The 21067-nt window shown below is 39.6% G+C and overlaps 1 protein-coding gene across 1 annotated transcript in view; it reads left to right on the top strand.

The window, feature by feature from the left end:
- Positions 1–3751: 3751 nt before the first annotated feature.
- Positions 3752–21067, top strand: part of AOPEP (aminopeptidase O (putative)) — a 171106-nt gene continuing 153790 nt past the window's right edge. Inside the window, exons 1-3 of the mRNA XM_033164197.1 lie at positions 3752–4678; positions 11496–11662; positions 17638–17794. Coding sequence (XP_033020088.1) covers positions 3870–4678; positions 11496–11662; positions 17638–17794 — 1133 coding nt within the window. The 5' untranslated portion in view covers positions 3752–3869. The remainder of the gene's footprint in view (positions 4679–11495; positions 11663–17637; positions 17795–21067) is intronic.

The following is a 21067-nucleotide window of genomic DNA, read 5'->3' as shown; positions in this document are numbered from 1 at the left end:
AAGTGCTTTAGTGCTTTGCTTTGTTGTGATTTTATGGATTTTCTTCTGCATGATCTAAGAAGCTTGAAGCCCTCCATCGGAATGGAAATGTGTGGTAAAAATATGGAAATGAATAATTAATATCTAATCTGTTTTAAGGCTGCAAACCTGTAACCTCTTGCCTAGGAGTAAATCCTATTGAACTCAGTAGGACTTACTTCTGAGTAGTCAGATTGTACTATAAAGGAACTTGGCCTGGTTTCTATTCATCACTCAAAGCCAAACTATAGCATGGCACAAATGTGAGGGTTCTCACATAGCCACTTTGCTACTCTTTGATCCTTTTTGGTGCCACAGCACACTGAGCTAAGCCAAGGTTTGACTTAGCATGTCATCTGAACCTGAGCTCATGGTTAAGTTCCCTTCAGGCTAACTACAAGCTATAACCAAGAACAAACAAAATGTTGGTGTAGCATGATGTCCAAACCAGGCTCTTGAGTATGCATCTTAGAGTTGGTTCAGAAATAACTGTGTCGGCACACAATCTTGGTAATTGTGTTGTGTGATTTCTTAATAAGTAGTGACTTGAGAAATGCCACCAGTGAGTGAGGTTTGGTGGCTGCATATACCACATCTACCTGAAAGTGGACCATGCATATAACAGTGCTACCAGCAGCAACCTCACATGTACTCAAGATGATTGTATACGTATTGACTATAGAGTGTATTTCTTATACAGTGTCTTTGTCTCTACCTTCTCTATCTTCACTTTCCACACCTTCTCTCTTGTTCTTTATGCTTTGTTACCTGTCAACTTGTTATACTTGTGATACTTTATAACACTATTCCAGTCTATACCACATTCATATTTCTTAACTCACACATTCTCAAAGGGTACAGTTATGACCCACCAGAACCTGGTAGGAATCTTGTGTATGAGTCACCATCTTGGTAGTGTTCAGGACTAGCACACTGAATACTGGTAACTTTGTCATAGGACTGGAACTAATAGCGCCAAAACAAAAGTTGTTTTTTTTTAAAAGCACAATAAATACTTTTCTTACTACATCATTGCCTATAATTTTGAATGGGTTCCTGTATGTTAGTATTTAGGTTTTGTCCTTTTTGAAAAAATATTTTATTTTGGTGAATTATTAATATAAACTCTACTTATCAATCTCTTTATCTATTTTTCTCTCATACCAGCAAAGTTTCATTGCTTTTTATAATAAGTTCCAATGACCATGTGCTTTGAACGTGTTTTAAATAGAGTTTTAAATTACCAACAGTCGTAATTTGAGAGCTCAGCAATAGGAAGGTTATATCCCTTCTGGGTATGATATCGACACAATATACAATACATTGTTATTGACAAGGATATGTAGAACATTATGCGAATACTAAAATATGGTTGGGACCTATGGTTGGGATTCATACATGCACAATCCTATATGGCACCTGAGAAGCAGTTTCATTCTATCTAATGCCAGATAGCATCAACAGGGCAACAAACAATATCAACATAGTAACTTGGCTGTCTGTGGCATAACTAGGACATAGTTGCTATAAATTGGGAATAAGCAACAGTATATAATGTAACAAACAACCTTACTATGTGACTATGAAATCTGAAGTACAGTACTGTATAGCATGCATCCTTACAGAACATTTTCCAAGGTCTCAATTCATGGTTTCATATCTAACCCATTTGTAATGTTTGGGTTAAACATACTTTAATTTTGTTTATCATTTTGTATATTTGTAATCTGGTTTCAATTTCTGGTTGCCAAAAGTGATTGAAAACAAATCCATGGGTGCTCATTTTACACTGTAAATTAATTACATAGAGCCACCCTTTTGCATTTCTCAAGAATTTCAGCTCAATTTTTGGTTTCCCTGTACTTAAAAAAGTTCCAAAGTCAGTTTTTCCCTTTTTTATAACTCTGCTCCTACATTTTCTGTTTTAACTATCAATTTGCTTCCCTTGTCCTGTCTGCTTCTCTTATTTCTTTTCTACATTCAGATTAGCTATTTGCTGTTCACATGGTTACGCATATGTAATAGTTATACTCATGAAAAGTACCATTTCTAATGTGTAGATATCATGTTCAGGGCAGAAAAACAAATATGTACCTAGTAATATAAGAGTGTACTTTTTGCTGCTCATAACTGTATAAACATTTCTAATTATCTTAATTAGAGTAATAAACAGCATGTAGCAATGTCTAAAACCATCTTATTGATTTGTATACTGTACTAAGTGCCCTGTGCTTTGTAAAACCAGCTTGCTAGAGAAGACAGTTTTCTTGCGCTTCTGAATTTGGTTAATGCCTCTAATCATTACATTAGAGTCTAGTGTAATGACCAAACATGAACAGATGCCATAGCTGCTTTAAAATATTGTGAATCAAAGAATAAAGGCATGGGGATGTACTGACAGCAATTCCTTTCTTTGTTTTTAGATCCATTTAACAAAATCATGTTGTCTGAAAATCAACTGCCAGTGGATTTGTTTTCATGGAATGAGTAGTATCGTTATTTTAACACTAAATGGGTCTGATTTTGTATCATCCATATTTACATAGAAGAAGGTAATAGCAAAGAAGACTGATTTAATTGTGGATGGGAAACACTGTTCATGCACAATGTCCTTGCCTTGGAAGACTGTCACCAAGACTTTCAAACTTGAGGGTTTATGATGTGTGTGTTAGTTTATGCCTTATTAAAACAACTACCGATATATTGCTCTTTCGTACTACCTTAGAAAATAGAAAAAAAGAATGCAATACTTGTATTGATTAGAAGATAATGAAAAAACAACAAGCTCAGTAATGGTCTGCAATTTTTAATTTATTGTGTGAAGAGTAATAAATATATATTTCATACAATCATGAAAAGCTTTCTTTCACAACTGGTGTTGGTGAATTTTGTTTTATGTTTACTTCAGTGTGAAGGTATTTGAATATTTCTTTTTGAATGGCAGTCTTTTGTTTGGTATGAGAAGTCTCTGATTCAGAATGTTAATGGATTTTTTAGCTATTAAGATGTAATTATATACCTGGAGTATTTAAGTATGAAGTTGAAAAATCTCCATGAGCAATCTCAAAAGAATATTTATAATGCACTACTTGTAAATTGACTTTCTTGTAATTTACCAGAAGTGCTGATCTGAGTGCAGCCCTAATGTGAAAGGTACATTAATCCCTGGAGTTACATTGTATGTATTAAATTATTGCTCTCTTGAGGTATGAGACACGTGAGGCCATTTAGCTTTCAGTCATGCTTGTTACTTAGATTCTTAGCACAATAATAAGCAATGCCATTCTGAGATGAGAAATTAGACATGATACATTTCACTTCTTGAAAACTGAAAAGCAATAACGCTTTTCAACTTTTCTGCAGGTTTGTAGCAATAAGATCATGCTAGTGCTGCTATATTGTTCAGGCTTCTTTTATTCAGTTGATATGATATTGTACTCCATTTCACTTTTTGTTCCCCAATTGTTATGCAGATGATTTTTCCTTTTAATTTTCTTCACAGAACTAGTTCTTCTGCAGATTGCATGATTGGTATATATCATATGAATAGCAAACTTTAATATCTGTTCTTTAAATATTTATTATTTAGCAATAACCTTCAGTGTGGGCTGGTTCCATTTTTATAGCTCTTGTTTAAATTGACACCTGACTGTTGATTGCTTTTTTCTTCACAGGGTAAAATACAAGTTGTTATGGTTCCATTCATCATATAAATAACACATTACTGTATTTGATGTAATAACTGTTTGTGACACCTGGAAAACGCAGCATACTGGCTATTGGGAAGATAATTTAAGAAAGAACAAGGATTACAAAAGAGAAGTGACTGTAGCTGTATAGAAGTCTGGCATATGAAGATGGAGCTTGACATTACCAAAGATGATTTGCCCTTAATGGCAAATACTAGCCACATCCTGGTAAGGCATTATGTGTTGGATCTGGATGTGGACTTAGAAAGCCATGTAATTGGTGGCACTATAGTTCTGTTCTTTGACACTGACAGCAGATGCAGAAAAGGAGACAGTGAACAGCTGGAAGAAGCTTGTCATTCTCAGTCAGATGAAACCTGCTATATTCAGGCACCTGAAGCCTGCTACGTTCCTGTGCCAAATGCAAGTGCTTGCTCAACTAAAAGTGGATGTAATGATTTTGCTGTCTGTGGTAAAGGTGAAAATGATACTTCTGATAAAAATGGTAGTCATGGCAACAAGGAACAGGCTTCTGGGATTTCTAGTTCAAAGAACTGCTGTGACATTGAGATTCATGGGAGTGAAGATTTTTTGCTGGTCCTGGACTGCTGTGATTTATCTGTGTTAAAGGTCGAAGAGGTAGATGTTGCTGTAGTTCCAGGCATTGAGAAATTTACCAGCTCTGCCAAGTTAATGGATGCTTCCAAGGATCCAACGGATCTTAGAAATCAGATTGTGCATGAACTTGTGACATTACCTGCAGATCATTGGAAGGAGCAGCTTCAGTGTTACAGAATGTGTAGCCAGGCACCTGCTTGTGGAGAGCTTCTGTTTGTTACTGGCACTTGGAGCTTGGAGATCAGGAAAGCAGGTGTCCAGCTGCCAAAAGACTTCCCTCATGCCATAAGGATATGTTACAAAACAAAGCCAGAAGGAAAATCACTGAGCTGGACTACAGACCAATGTGACAGGTATGCAACAGTTTTTGGTGTCCTGCTATTCTTGTGTTCTGTGCCTGATGGGGCAGAGTTGAATTATAAATAACAATCTCATTTTGTGGCTGAATTCAGACAGATTGGTAGCAAAGCAGGCAGAGTTCAGTGCTCATGAAAGTGAACAAGTGAATGCATTTCTTTAAGTCTAAATATTTAAATCGGGGAACAATTGATTGGTGCATTTTGGATAAAAGGTTTTGGAGAGTAACATATTATGTAAAGCATTTTCACTTTATTATATATTTTTTCAATTACCTAGAGTTAAGAGTTCATGTAACAAATCCTTTTGTAGTGAAGGCAAAATATGTTTTGTTAATAGTAAGTTGAAATGTTCTGGATGTGGTAGCTTTTTAAGTTGCTTTAACGTGAAAAAAAACTTATTTTAATTTATCTGTTAGAATCTGAACATGGCTTAGCAGAAGCCAAACAACAATTTTATCTTTCTATGCATACATAAACAATATAATACATAATATTAATATTAATAATATAATATATTATTTAGTAGTACTAAAAGCCTAAAGCTGTAAAAATCTGAAATACTTAAGAAATTAAATAGCTTAAATATATGTAGTACATCATTTTCCTGGACCACACACCTTGTCTACTCTGTTGTCATTTGGCTCACCTTATCTAATGGCAGCTTTTGGATTTGTTGTTTTGTCAATCTAATGTAGTTTACAAGAGACAAGCCTTTTGTATATTTTTTCATCCCTTGACATCTGGGCTATTAAATAAATGTTTGTTTATGTAGAAAAAAATCCTTTATTAAGAGTGCAACTGGGCAAGCCTGAGGGAAATCTATTACCATATTTTTAAAAGGATACATGCATGTAGGATAAGAACTGGGGGAAGGGCAAGCTTAATCTCCCTCCCCTGGAGCCAATTTCCTAATTCCTATTCTCCTGAAGCTGCTATTTGCCCTGGGACAAAACATATAAGCACCTGTATGTTTTGTCCCATGGACAAGCAGCAACTTCAGAAAAGGATGGGGCAATTTAGCTTAGAAAAATTGCACAAGAAAAAGAGTTGACGCCCCTTTCTTCACCCGTGATCCAAATTGCTTCCCTGTGGTTGCCCTTGCAATTTTGAAAACCCATGGAGAGATAACTCATGAGTCCCACTGTCTAGTTTGACTATAGCATGTAAATGAGCATACTATAGTGCTAACTTCATTTACTGATACGTTCTATGCTAGGAGGCACTTATCTCTTCTGAGATGTGCCAGTACTACCCACATATACTCTGGGGCAAGCTGGGGTTGTCCTGGAATTCTAAGTGGAGCAGAGTGTTACAGACCTCTGTTATGACTTGCTTGCTTTTTCTTAAAAAATCCTATGCTAATATTGGCCAGTAGTGTTTCTGCAATAACAAGAGAGAAAAGCTTCCTTTCTCCTAGACTGTGCTTGTATTAGTTCTCTGAATTATGCCACAGTACACAGTCCTCAAATCTGTATTTTGCCTGTAAAGCTCAGAGTGCAACTTACACATGTGGCTGTGATCACTTATCTGCACACTGTAGCTATATTTTCATTGTCTTCTTCCATGTCAATGGGGGTCAACCACTTTGTCCCTGTCCGAACTGCCAGGCACCTCAAGCTTGGATGTTCGGAAGAGACAAGCACTACATTGTTCCATTCTCATACTCCTGTTGCTGGAGTAAGAAATTGTGTATTCTGCCCCAGTGCTACTTTTACATCCTCCCTTACCGATTATGAGTTGCTACGGCTAATAGTGAAGTCTCTCTCTCTCTCTTTCTTTCTCTTTCTTTCCCTCTCTCTCTCTCTGTGTGTGGCAGAAACTCAGAAAGTCTTTGTAAATAGTGATGTGAGTCCCTTGCCTGTTAAGGTGAGTTGCTGTTGAGTGAGAGTGAAACTTTTTACAGTAATGCTTTCAACATATGTTGTTTTTGAGTCACATCCAATGATTCTTGCCCAGTTGCCCAGTGGATTTCTGCATATGCATTGGATTTTTTCTTCTCTCCTCTGCAGCTCTCAATGCATCCTCAAAGCCCATTCTAAAGGGTCCTCAAATCTTTCAGAGAGGATTTTTTTGGGGGGGGTGCATGGAGAGCTGTAATGAGGAGGAGAGAAAGACACAGGGTGAAATTCAAGTTCACACTAAGGAGATCATTCTGTCAGCGAAATGATTTTTTGCCTGCCTGACATAAGAATTTCCTCTCTTCTGCCGCCTGCTGTACTCTGTAGTTTTCCCTGAGCTTCCCAAGCAGATTTGGGGAGGGTGGGGGGCATACAGGGAAGAAAATGGGGGAGTCCCGTTATGCTACTAGGACTAGCACAGCTTAGTTGAATGGCCCAAAGTCCTGTGGCAAAGCACACAAATCCATTTATGTGATGTTGGATGTCACCTACTGATTTACAATAAAGCTCCCACTTAGGTACCAGTAAAGTATCTGTCATATGCATTTTTATTGTTTTGGGAGGAATTGGGGCTGAAAAGTGGTTTAAATTAAAACCAACAACCATAAAGGCCACAATATGGTAAATAATTTTTAAAGCAACAATAACAATAAATAATTAATTCATAATTTTACATTTGGATGACTATATTCCAAACAATGGCTGTGTACACACTCCATGGAATTTGTCCATTAGGACCTGGGGATGATTCTAAAGTTTGTATATCTGGAGCCACTTTAAGGATTTTCTAGCACAGAGGGTCTGCCAAACTGGAAAGTAATGTTGTACTGTGTGGGAATGTATTAATATGTGGTCCCTGAAGTGTTGTTTTTAAAAAAGACTAGGCTGGTTTTCCTTTGCATTGTAAAGCTGCCTCTGAGTTCTACCACTTCATATTTCTGGAAGAAGCTCACATGACTGAATGAACTTCCATTAAATAAAAATACATGCATATAGAAAACTTGCATACCAAGAAGACTAGTCTCTCCCTCTCCCTCTGATATTGTTTTCTACACACAGGGAATATTTTTGTCTGGAAGAACATTCACTTACCACCTGAAGGTGTATGACCAAGACAAAAGCTTACCACCTCAATGAGAACTAGGCCAAAGTTGTTCCATAATCAGGTGGTGATAATTAAATGTTTACTGATCTCCAAAGAGCTACCTTAGTTGAATGCAAGAAGCCTAAGGACTCTTTGGACGTTTGGAACTAGTTGCCTGTTTCTTTGGATCCTTACCATGACATTTTAAATTTGTAATATCCAACTTCTAACTCATCCTCCCGACAATCCTGTGAGGTAGATGCATCAATAGGGGCTCTTTTAATGTGGATTTGTGAGGGCGATCTAGGAAGATACAGAAGTAGCATTGTATATAGCAAAATAATAAAGTTATATCATAACAATTTTTGACTCTGGTAGGATAATAGGGTGAGGTCTGCTGGAGTAAAGCTCATTGATGTGGGTTTTCCAGAAAAAAAACTGAACTAGGGTAATCTGCATAGGTTAATTTGCATGGGAAATTTTTCAGTTTGGCATTGGAACCTTTTCTGAGGGTGATTTAATCCAGCATGTTTATTTTACATGTGTTTAGTAAAAGTTAAAAGCAATGAAACTGCCAAGCTTGCCTAATATGGCATTTGCGGTTGGCATCCATTCATAATGGCTAATAAATAGGTATTAGCAAAAAATAAAGCACTGAAAAGTTTTCTGCCCTACATCACTGGTAAAGTTGGTAAGTTGTTTGACTGTATGGTTTTTTGGGATCCCCAGCACTGGCAGGAAATGTGCAGAGCAGGGTTTTTGTTTTGTTTTAGTCCATCTGCTCCTGGACTGCATTTGCTGCTGCTCTCTGTACAAGGAGAGAAGAGCTGCAGGATATTCCCCAATTGATTTGCAACCACTGATCTTGAGGCCAAGACTTCTAAGTGGGGTGGGGGAGATAAATTTCTGGGCTGATGTGACTATTATTATTATTTATTAAATTTATATACTGCCCTTCATCACAAGATCTCAGGGCGGTTCACAGAAAAAAGCAAGGTAAAAACACAAGTAAATAGCTAAAACACAAAAAATCCCAATAACCACCCTTCCCACTAACACATTTAAAAGGCTGTAGAATATTAATCAGCCAAAGGCTTGATTGGAGAGGAACATTTTTGACTGGCACCTACAAATATAAAATGAAGGTGCCAGGTGAACCTCCCTGGGGAGAGCACTCCACAAATGGGGAGCCACTGCAGAAAAGGCCCATGCTCATGTTGCCACCCTTTGGACCTCACATGGAGGAGGCACATGAATAAGGGCCTCAGATGATGAACGCAGAGTCTGGGACTGTTTGTATGGGCAGAGGCTATCCTTGAGGTCCTGAGCAGTTTAAGGATTTTTAGGTCAAAACCAGCACTTTGAATTGGGCCTGGAAACTAATTGGCAGCCAGTACAGTTGGGCCAGGTTCGGTGTAATATGTTCAAACTGTCTTCCCCTGTGAGCAATCTGCCTGCTGAATTGTGCACCAGCTGAAGCTTCCAAACCATCTTCAGAGGCAGCCCTACATATAATGTGCTGCAGTAATCAAACCTAGAGGTTACTAGAGCATAGACAACAGAAGTTAGGCTATCCCTGTCCAGATAGGGGCACAGCTGGGCCACAAACCGAAGCTGATGGAAGGCTTTCCATGCCAATGAGGCCATCTGCGCCTTAAGCTACACCAGATAAGTGAGGAGTACTCCCAAGCTATGTACCTGCTCCTTCAGAGGAATTGTAACCCCGTCAAGAGCAGGCAACCTCCCATCCATTCAGTCTAGGGAACTACCCACCAACAGTGCCTCAGTCTTATCTGGATTGAGCTTCAGTTTGTTTTCCATCCTTTTGGTTTTTCTGGAGTGTTTGTACTTTGTGTTAGGCTAATGAGACAGATTGGGGATACTGTTGGTGTACTGCCCACTCTACTGCCTAACCGTCTCCCTACCTGAGCTGACACATAAGATCTCTGACATTGCATTAAGAGGTCCTAAGACTGTTAATGTTAACCATCACACAGAGGGGTTGTTTGGGACTTCATAGTCACCATGACAACCATGGAGCTGTCTAAACATGTTATTGGGTAACTTACCCAGGCACTCTGAGGTCCTTCTCTGGATCCCTCTTCTGAGGGAGACTTGGAGGGTGATAATAAGGGAGAGGGCCTTTTCAGTTGTTGTTTCCTACCTATGGAATGTCCTACCCAGTGAGGTCTGTCTAATGTCTTTGTTGACATATTTTCAGTGCCAGGTAAATGCTTAGCTTTTTTCACAGACTTCTGATGGACTGGGATGATTTTGGCCTACTGTTAGTATGCTGCCAAAGTTTCTTATGGCTGTTATGGGGTGTGAGTGTAATGAATTGTAGGTGATGTTTGAAAATGTTAATTTTTATATGATTTTGAAACAAGATGCTGTATATTTATGTTTTTAAAGGTAGGTTGCTTGGAGACATTTTAGTTAACAAGTGGCTTAACAAGTCTAATATTTCTGTTCCATGAATTAACAGTTCATTAAATCACTGCCTAATGTAGTGTAGTCTGGTGAATAGGTGGACGTTTCCCACTAGAGTTTGTGAGGATTTTAAAAAGAGAAGAGTGGCAGTTAGCTCCATAAAGGCATTCTTGTGAATATTTTTAGCTCTAGTGTTAAAGTCTCTCTGTGTGGAAGGATAACAGCATGTGTCAGGTAACAGGTGGTCTGGCTGTGCTTCCTCTCCCTTCAGTGAATATCATGATAAAAGAGTGGGCCCTGCTGGGCTACTGCAGTAAAAGAGAAGACAAAAATAAAAGGTCACTGGGCTGTGTAGCTTCCTAACTACCTGTATTTCATTTAAAATTTTGTACTTAATATGTGAAAGTTTCAAAATCTGAATAGACTTTCTCTATCTCTGGAAAGTGTGACCAAAATAAATTAATTAGATTGTAAACTACCAGTACTCATTTCAGAGAATTAACAACATTCTAGCTGTCATATGTACAAAAAACAAATCCTGTGTCTGGTCTATTAGTCAACCACCTTTCGTTTAATCCAGGCAGGCATGCTGATGAAAAATCTGAATCCAGACTAGTGCTATACAGGTGGACCTATGCTGATAGAAAGGTGGTAAAACATGCTCCAGTTCAAACCATGAAATGGCCAGAGGCTAGGACAGGGTTAGCCCCCATTCCAAACAACTCCTAGACCTTTGTCTGTTTTCTACATAGGTGAGTGGCTGCCATTCCCTAGTGTGGGAAAAGCAAAGCGCTGGACTTGGGAAACCATTGTGGACTCAGCCTGCCTTCCCTCACTAATACTGGGTGACCTGACCCTCAGCGACAGGGATTCTGCAGGAAGCTGCAGTGTCACTGTGTGTGGACTGCCCTGATAGTCATTGTGTTCTCACGCTGCAGAATTGTACTACAGCTGCCAGACCATCCTTTCACACAGCCAGTCAAGCCTGCCTTAATGGCAGGCATTTTCTTGTTATAAAATATTTGATCAATTTATGGATATTTCCATAATATCTATGACATTTGATCATATATATCTATGATATTTGATCAGTTCATGGATATTTCCATACTATGACATGATTCTAAGTAGTGAAAAAGTGTTCTTCTTTTGTAGCAAATATGTCTTGTGTTTCTGTCCTGCCATAAGGTTGCCAAGAAATGAAAGAGTAACCCAGACGTTATTTAAATTGCATTTAAAGATGCATTAAAAATATCCAGTATTTTTATTCTTCTGAGGACAGAAAGAGACAGATGCACTGTGGGTATTGATACTTTGAATTTGCATTCCTACTGGGAACTCGGTTTTCTTCAATTATGGTGTACATTACTTCACTCTTATCTTTTTCTCTTCCCTATAGGCCATGTGTTTATACAGCGGGGTCTCCAATAAACAACAGGGCCCTTTTTCCATGCCAAGAACCGCCTGTTGCCATGTCAACATGGCAAGCTACAGTCCGAGCAGATGCATGCTTTGTTGTTTTAATGAGTGGTGAAAATGTAGCGGAACCAACAGAATCTGAAGAAGGTACAGCATGTATTTGCCATCTGAATGTATGCTACAAAATGACATTTGATAAGTGTTTTATATCAGAACAGAACTTCTGCCACACAGTCCTTTAAAATTCCCAGGCTCTCATTTTTAATTAACCTTTCTTTGACTCCGCCTCTTTCTGGTTCCCATTGCATTCTACTTTCTTTTACATGTCTTATTCCTTTATTGGTCTGTTTCTTCTGGTTATGCCTTCATTCCTGGTTAATCCCTTTCTCTCCTTGCAAAGTCTTGGACTTTCAGGAGTTAGTAATTTTGTAGATGTCACAAACGCATTACTATCTTTTTACTTAGCTGAAGAGACCAGTAACACTAACAGTAAGATTTTCATGTATCATAACAACTTATAAGATATTGGAATCCTGATCTAAAATGTTTGTGAAACTGTGTTTACTTGTGATATTGGAATGATGTTCTTAGGTCGTGGATGAAACCAGAGTGATATATTAATTAATAATACAGTGATCAGACTCTTTTATTTCATAATTTTTCTGTACTGCTTGACTGTAAGAATAAGCCTCAAAGTGGTTTACAGAAAGTATTGGCATAGAACTGGAGAGATGTAGGTTTGAATCCTCACCACTAAAGCTCACTGGGTAACTTGGGACACTCACGGTCTTTCAGCCTAACCTACCTAAAAGGTAGGCATTGAACCAGTTTGCTTGACTTTAAAATGCAATCCAAATGCCTTGATCATTGCTGCAAGGGGGGTGTTAGGCTATAGTGGACCAACTAGCTGCTGGCATCTTTAGGCTTCCATTGGATTGGGGTAGGGGCTCCAGCAGCTGTGCAGGCACCTTATTGGGAAACCCCAATGTATGGAACATTACTGCTGACAATATTGCCAGAAAAAAATCACCACCTGCACCTTCTGTCCTGGTTTTCAACCGCTCTACTCTGTCTCTCTGTCTCACTCACTGTTGGAACAGATGCGGCTGTAATGTAGGGCCTGGCTATATACAATGGATTGTTTCGTATGTTGGGTATGTTTGGGATGGTAGCTAGAAGCATGTAGATATGTTTGACGGTCACTTGGTTTACAGTACCCACTCAAACCTCTCTTGTACCTGCGTTACATTGACGATATTTTTATTATCTGGACACATGGTCAACAGACCCTGGACACCTTCCACCAGGCACTCAATGACTTTCACCCCACCATCAACCTAACAATGAACCAATCTATGCAAGAAATACACTTTTTGGACACTACTATAAAAATACAGGATGGACACATAGACACCACCTTATACCGTAAACCAACTGACTGACAAACATATCTACATGCTTCTAGCTACCATCCCAAACATACCAAACAATCCATTGTATATAGCCAGGCCCTACGTTACAGCCGCATCTGTTCCAACTCTACAGACAGAGACTCTCACCTAAGAGATCTACAGCAAACCTTTTTAGAACTTAAATATCCACCTAATGAAGTTAAACAACAGATCAACAGAGCCAGACTGATACCCAGAGAGAACTTGCTGCAAGACAGACCCAAAAAACAAAATAACAGAGCACCACTAGTAATCACATACAACTCCCAAATTAAAACAGTACAGCGCATCATCAGAGATCTACAACCTCTCTTTCTCAAGCTCTGGGAGGAAGACCCTTCATCGCCTACAGACAGCCACCCAATCTCAAACAGCTCCTCACCCACAATAATACAACAACAGGACTCAACATGGACACTGGTACCAGAGCCTGCAATAAACCCAGATGCCAACTTTGCTGCCACATAAACCCGGACAACACCATTACTGGCCCCAACAACATTAAACATACCATCTCAGGACTATTTAATTGCTCATCTTCCAACATTGTGTATGCAATCAAATGCCAACAGTGCCCTTCAGCTCTCTATATTGGACAAACAGGCCAAACCCTATGCCAAATGATAAATGGACATAAATCTGATATCAGGAATCACAAGACAGAGAAACCAGTAGGAGAACACTTCAATCTCCCAGGACATTCTATAAAAGATCTCAAAGTAGCTGTCTTAATACAAAGAAATTTCAGAAATAGACTGGAAAGAGAAGTGGCTGAATTGCAACTAATCACCAAACTTAAAACCATGGAGAAACCTGGTCTGAACAAAGACATTGGGTTCTTATCTCATTATACATGACAAAGCTATATTTAGCCATCTCACCCCTTGCCTTTCCCTGCAAGACTAATTGCAGCCGTTAAGAGTCGTCAACAGGTTTTCCACACCTATCAACTGATCACCCATTCCCACCACCCTCTGAGTAATACCCCTGCCCACTCCCTCACTATATTTAAGGATCTGGTGACTTCTGTTTCAGTGTATCTGAAGAAGTGTGCATGCACACAAAAGCTCATACCAAGAACAAACATAGTTGGTCTCTAAGGTGCTACTGGAAAGAATTTTTTATTTTGGAATCTTAGAACCTTTCTCAAACTCTTTAAGATATGTGGTGACAATGTACATGGACAATTTCTGTAATTGAAATCATGTTTATGAAATGCTACATATTTTAGCAGTTTAACCAATTCTGCCATTGTTTTGCTAATAATTTGGTAAAAAATGTTCTATGCAAACCAGTGCTAATTTCAGTGTCAGATTAATATAATATTTAGTGGATTTTTTTTTAAAAAAGAAAATGTTAAATATTTTTCAATATTATTCTGAAGGCAGGGAGCAACAACTCAAACTTAAACCAAAGTCAGCAATATCATTAACTGAAGGGGATGATAAGTGGTGGGAAACAAATACAAGAATCGTTAAATTAAATCAAATCAAATCTATTTCAATGTTTTTCGATGAGAATAAGTGATGTAAAATATATTATGATCAATCCTAAAACAATTTAAATTGTAATAATATATTTAGAATGCTATTATATTAGCATTCTAATAATATAGCACTATTGTTCCAAATGTAGAAATAAAGTTGCTTCAAATAATATATTTCTACGTAGCTTGTGAACAGATTGGAATCTTCCACAGTTATTTACATGCAATTTTTTGTTTAAAATCTGCTGTAGGAACTGCAGGAAACGTGAGTCACAGTTCAAAGTCTTGTCAGTGTTTCTGCATACCAGTTGGACCATTTCAGTGCCACATGGAAATTTGCATTCCTTCCATGAATATTTCTTTCATTTCCACCCTAGGTGGTGCTGTGTCCAAGGGAGCCACACAAGGCATACTATTGAGACAATAGCACCAAAATACTAGAGGAAGATGAGAATTTAACATTAAGGGCAGAAAGGCAAAGCCCAAGAAAAGAGAAAAGCTGCATCAGGAACAGAGAAGAAGACAATCAAGTTTAGTTAGTTATTTTTTTTAAAGTTCAGTGAGTTCTTTGAAACAATAAAAGGAGAAATAATAAGAATTAAAACGAGAGGTTAATTTGACTGCAAAAGAAAATAGGCAAATGACTGAATCCTTTGTAGTTTCAGGAAATATTGTGCACAATAGGAATACAACATAGGTATGTGAACATAGTTTCAGAATTTCTAGCTGTGGTGAGGACTACAGCTGCTACAGTCCACGAGTCCTGTAGAACCCTGATAATAATGAACTATAGCTTGAATCATAGCAAGGCTTCTGTAAATGGAAGGGCTGGGTTCACAAGAGGACTTCGTTCATGAAGGGATCAAGATCCAGTGAAGGATCACACTGCTTGAAGGGGAGGGAGAGTGTCAGTTTTTGCTGACTTCCCCCTGTGCCTCCTCTCATGCTGTCCTGGAGACTCTCCTAATCCTGCAGAGCAAATTTTCCAGCGGCACAGGGGGCTGAAGGGAGAGAGGGAATTAGGAAGAGTCACATCCACCCTTTCATTGAGGGGAGAATCACATGACTCAAGTTTTGCTCAGGGCACTTCTACTAGTGTGAACAAACTCAAGATCCCAGTCTGTGTCAATAGGAAGCGTCCTAAAATCGTAGTTATCATTTCATAACTTTAAAGTGTTTACCACAGTTCATATGCATTTTCTTAGTAATCCTGACTGAGATGAACATTAACATAATTAAACAACAATAACCCCATATTTCAGAAGAAAAATTGAGGGTGAGAAATAGTGACTTACTCAAGAGTCAAACTAGGCATGATGGGAGAATCCACATTTATTTATCAATGTACATCTAGAATTAGGGGAGGCACATGTGAAGATAGGGACATTTCTCCATTTTACGTCACTGTCTAGTTTGGCCCTAAGGCAGCCTAGTAATTTATAATAGAAATGAACAATTTGAACCAGGGACTTCCTGGTTCACAGCTCTGTCTCTATGCCACAATGATAGAGTAGTGCATAGCAGATGTGGTGGTGGTATGCAGTATGTAAGCAGCTTTTCTCTGGAATCTGTTCTTGAGGGGAGAGAAAAAGATAAAAAGAGAAACAGCTGTTTTATGAAACTTCACATGTTGCAATTTCACTCCTGATTAATGGTGCTAATGCTGCCTGCAACCTACATGTTGCATTCTTTTTAACTGTTTTCATTACATTGTAGTGCAGGATTGGTAAGAAATATCCTGTCCTTTTAACACTGTTTGCAAAACTGGGTACCGTACTTAAACACTGTTTAAGTACTAAACCCCCTGTTTGTGTATCCCTATTTTTTGTTTGCTTTATACTGTTTTCTCCCTTGTCATTTTTTGTTTGGGACCATTGACTCTCAGTTTGGATGATTTTTCTTCAATTATTATCTCTCATATAATTTCACAGTTTACTGTTTGACTTGAAAATTGCCACTGTGGCCACTTCCAGGCAACCCACTGAGCATTCATCATGATTTGTTTGTATGGAGATTAGATTACCGTACATTGGCTATTTAATGAGGGTTTATTCTTATTTGTTTGTGGAGAGGTTAGATGACATTGTTTTATTACAATTTCTAGGTCATTTTCTCATCACATTTCTTATTTCAAGAAGTCAAATCTTTTTGAGAAACGATTTTGTTTTGCTAGACCTCTTAATGAACTACAATTGAATTTAATCAACTCCCTGAATTTGCCAGTAAGTGCTTGAATCCTGCCCCAAAATATTGACAATCTGGAAGCATCCTGTGTTTATTTTATAGAATTTGGGGGCAGCATGAATGAGGGAGTATATGGTAAAGCAAAATACTTTTAGTCTTGGGACCTGTGTGTTGAAGCTGTTGAAGTCTAGTTGAAACCAATTCACACGTGCACTTATGATTGCACAATATACTGATTGTGTTTGAAAATCACAGTGTTTGAAGTGATTTGAAACCCCTGTCTGTAGTATTGGTTGGATCTGTGATAGCTGCTTCAGATGTGCAAGTCTTTATTTGGTATTTCAGTCATTACGGTCATACATTTGTGAACTAGGACATCAAGCTTCAAGGACAACAGAGCTGACCTGTCAGCATTCAGAGACTGAGAACTACTTCGGTTCCTCCCAGTTTACTGGATCTCAGGATTAAGGAAGAATCCATGCTCCCTTTCATCTGTTATGTACAAAGACAACTTTCAGAGATCAATTGGCTAGCTGACCGGATCCAGTTCCCCATCCTTGAGATAGATGATGCTTGAGAAATAGTTACATCTGATGTTTAAAATTCAACCGTTCTATAGAAAGGAAGCTATTAGAGGGTCCTTCTTGATTCAGCCCTTAGTATCAAATTGAGTGTATTGAATTATTTCTATAGAACCAAAGCTATTAAAATGGAAACAGGTCTGATTGTGGAGATGTGAACGCTACTGTGACACTTTTGCCTAATATTTTCAAGAAGTAAAAGGCTTACTTTTTCACCGTTGTACTAGATAGTAGAAAAAATAACTTCTATACAGTATAGCCATAAAGTGTGATCTTTTAAAAACAGTATGGTTGAATAATAAAATAACAACAAGAAATCTAACCTTCAGGCTTGGTGGGCAGTCGAATCAGAGAACAATGTGTTGGATTTAGCAGCTCAAGTGCCAATGCAGAGCGTAACTTGTGCTTTTTTTTTCATAGGTGTATTAAATTGGTTTTATTATGTGACCATGCCAATGCCAGCATCTACATTCACTATTGCTGCAGGATGCTGGGCAGAAGTTAAAAGAAAAACTTGCGCAACTGATGTTCAGAGGAATGATGGGCTCTTTCCACTGTTGTCAAAGGCGGATGTCAGGTCGGTGATTACAGCTCAAAAATATGTACTTTAGAGAGCATTCCATTTTTTTCTGTTATACAAGAAAATGAGTCATCATAGTCAAGGAACAATAGCAGAACATGTTTAATCAAAGCAAAGGGAAACCATATAAGAGAAATTACTCCAATGGGCAAGGATGAGCAAAGGCGTGTTGCTTATGTTGAAAAAAAAGAGAGCATTCTTTGAGTAACAGAATTTGTTTCTACATGGATTCGCTGAAGTATGTGAAAAGTGAACTCCTAAACTATGAACTATTCTTTTGTCTTCATTATAATCCATTATAATCTTGTTTTTAAATCACTCAAGTTGCTTTTGTTCAAAACAAAACACTACAGTTAACATCTGTATGGTTGCAGATGTTCTAGTTGTATTCATAATACTAAGGAGGTGCTCCTTAAGTGGGCATACTTTAGTTCAGTAGCAGTCTACTTTCTGAGACTCTAACTCTAGATTTTTAAAAATTCATAGAGAAGCAGTACTATGTCTTTCTACCCATGTTTTCCATCCTTTTTCCAATTCAGCTATGTCTTAAGTATCCTGTTTCTAATAGTTGCTGTTTGTTCACATATTTGTAGCATGATAGGCTCACAGACAAACATACTGCAGTTGTGATACATTTGTTTTTAATGTTTTTGAGTCTGTAACAGATCATCAATTTCATGGCAAAATTTTGTTCAAAGGATTTTGAAATACATTGCTTTTAATATGTTCTGACTGTATACTATTCAAGATTAGAAACATCACTCAGAACATCTTCACGAAATAAGAATTTATTATCCAATATTCTACAGATGATAAACAGGTTAAGAGTCAGGAGTGAGCTCTGCACTCTCTTTCCTTTCTCATGTCTGCTTTAGCTATGCCTTACTGTTCTAATTGCATCAATGCTGACCAGAATTCCCATCTTAACAACAGCTTTAAATGGATTTGTGAACCCTGGTTAAGATGGTTTATGTTTAGCGTATTCATGTTCTCTTCAGAGCATGGAGGTATTGGCAATAATAAAGAAGAACCACCCTCCTTTTCTGATAAATGAGCGATTTGGGTGCTGTTGAAGTTGTAAATATGGAAGGGAAAGATGTGCAGTTTAAATTCTGTAGCCCTGGAACAGAAGTACATCATAATTTTTACCTATAGGGTAGGTCTTAAAAAAACTAGAAGTTATGTTTGTACTGCAAAGGAACAATCCTGGAAACAGACATTTGTATCCATGCAGTCAAAGTTATTCAGAGCAATAATGTCCCTTTTATGATACAAAATGAAGGAAGAGGCTAAGAAAATAAGTGCATCAGTGATACATATGGATTAACTTTCAGGAGAAGCTTTCTGCTTGGAAGCAGAGCTGGCACATCTATTAAGGCGAACTAGGCAGTTGCCTAGGGTGCCAAAATGGAGGGGGCGCTGGCCAGCCTGCCCCTCCACCCCCTGCCGCTGCCCACTGCTGCTCCTTTTCTTTCACGCACCACACAGCCTGCTGGCACCAGCCCACTTCTCTTTACCCACGGCCTGCCCTCCTCCTGGAGGAGGAGACCCTGGGAGCCGAGGAAGGAGGGACAGAGTGCCTCCCTCTCTCGCCAGGCGGCGGGCGGCTCAAGCCCGAGGCGGCGGCGGCAGTTCCCGCTGCTGTTGCTGGGTGAACATCATGCTGAGGAAGAAGCGGGGCAGGAGGAGAGGAGCGGAGAAGAAGGGGAGGCGGTGGCAGCGGAGGAGGCTGCTGCCCTATGCCCAAGTTCCTCCCTTTGGCCCCCCCCCTTGCCCAAGGCAGCTCCTGTCCTGACCTAAAGGGGGCCGCTCGCAGTGCTCACGCCGGAGGCGAAGGAGGAGTGCCTGTCGCACCCTCACAGCAGCGGGCTGCGGTGGGGACAGCTCTGCTCACTGCGCTGCCGCCACTGTGTCAGGCTTCCCTCTTCCCTCTTGCGCCTCCCTCAGCCTCCCTCCCCGCCTGGCCGTCTCTCTCGCCATTGCCCCTCCCTCGGGCGCCTGCCCTCCCCTTCGCGCGCCTTCGCCCCTCGCCCCTTCTCCTTCTCGCCCTTTCTCTCTCCCCTTGCTCCTCATATTCCCTTCCTTTTGCACTGCCGGTCTCCTTCAGCCTCTTCCTGATTCTCGTTCGCTTCCTGTCCCTTTCCCTTCCTGCTCCTCTTCGCGTCCTTTCCATTTCTTCCACCCCAGCCCCAGATTTATTTCCTTCAGCCTTCTCCACTCCACCCTTCATACTTTACCCCCTTTCTTGCGCCATTGCCCATTTTCGCACTCAACTTTTCTTTTCTCCCCTCCCCTCATTCCTTCGTTTATTTTCTCCACTTTCCCTCCGTCACATATTCGCTTCCTCGCCTTTTATTGTCTTCAGCCTGCCGTCTGCTGCCCCTTCATTCCCTTTTCCCTTCCCCTTGGCCCCCAGGCAGAGACCCAGAGGGGACCCAGTCACTGACACTTCCCTTGGCTACTGCTTTCTGTAAACAGTTTTCTTTGGCGAAAACTGGGGTGGTGGTGACAATCAATGGGGCTTGTGCATTTCATGGAATTGTAGAGTTGGTCCAAGTACCCCCTGCAATGAAGAAATCTTTTATCCAGCATGGGGCTCAAACCCACAAGCCTGAGATTGAAAGTCTCCTGTGCTCGCTTCGGCAGCACATATACTAAAATTGGAACGATACAGAGAAGATTAGAGATTGAAAGTCTCCTACTCTACCAGCTGAGTTGTTCCCCTGAGGGCTAGTGCAGGACATTTTGCCACCTGAGGCCAAGGATGAGAGTTCACCTTTCCCATCCTATGCATTTAGTAATTTGTTAGGTTTCTATTTCATCTTTCCCTCCCCATACATTTCTCTTTCCCCCATTATCTGTGCAACAGGCCTATAGAAGAGGTTAGGCCATGGGTAGGCAAACTGAGGCCCAGGGGCTGGATCCGGCCCAATCGCCTTCTAAATCTGGCCCACGGACGGTCCGGGAATCAGCGTGTTTTTACATGAGTAGAATGTGTCCTTTTATTTAAAATGCATCTCTATGTTATTTGGGGGGCTTGCCTGGTGTTTTTACATGAGCAGAATGTGTGCTTTTATTTAAAATGCATCTCTGGGTTATTTGTGGGGCATAGGAATTCGTTTATTTTTTTTATTTTCAAAATATAGTCTGGCCCCCCACAAGGTCTGAGGGACAGTTTGCTGCTGAAAAGGTTTGCTGACCCCTGGGTTAGGCTAAGAGACTGGGTCTATGAGTGGCTTTGAACACTGCTCACCTTGATCCTCTAACCAC

This window comes from Lacerta agilis, chromosome 11 (genome assembly GCF_009819535.1).
Source record: "Lacerta agilis isolate rLacAgi1 chromosome 11, rLacAgi1.pri, whole genome shotgun sequence".
NCBI lineage: Eukaryota > Metazoa > Chordata > Lepidosauria > Squamata > Lacertidae > Lacerta > Lacerta agilis.
Note: the sequence above shows the minus strand (reverse complement) of the source record. Positions and strands in the feature narration are given on the sequence as shown.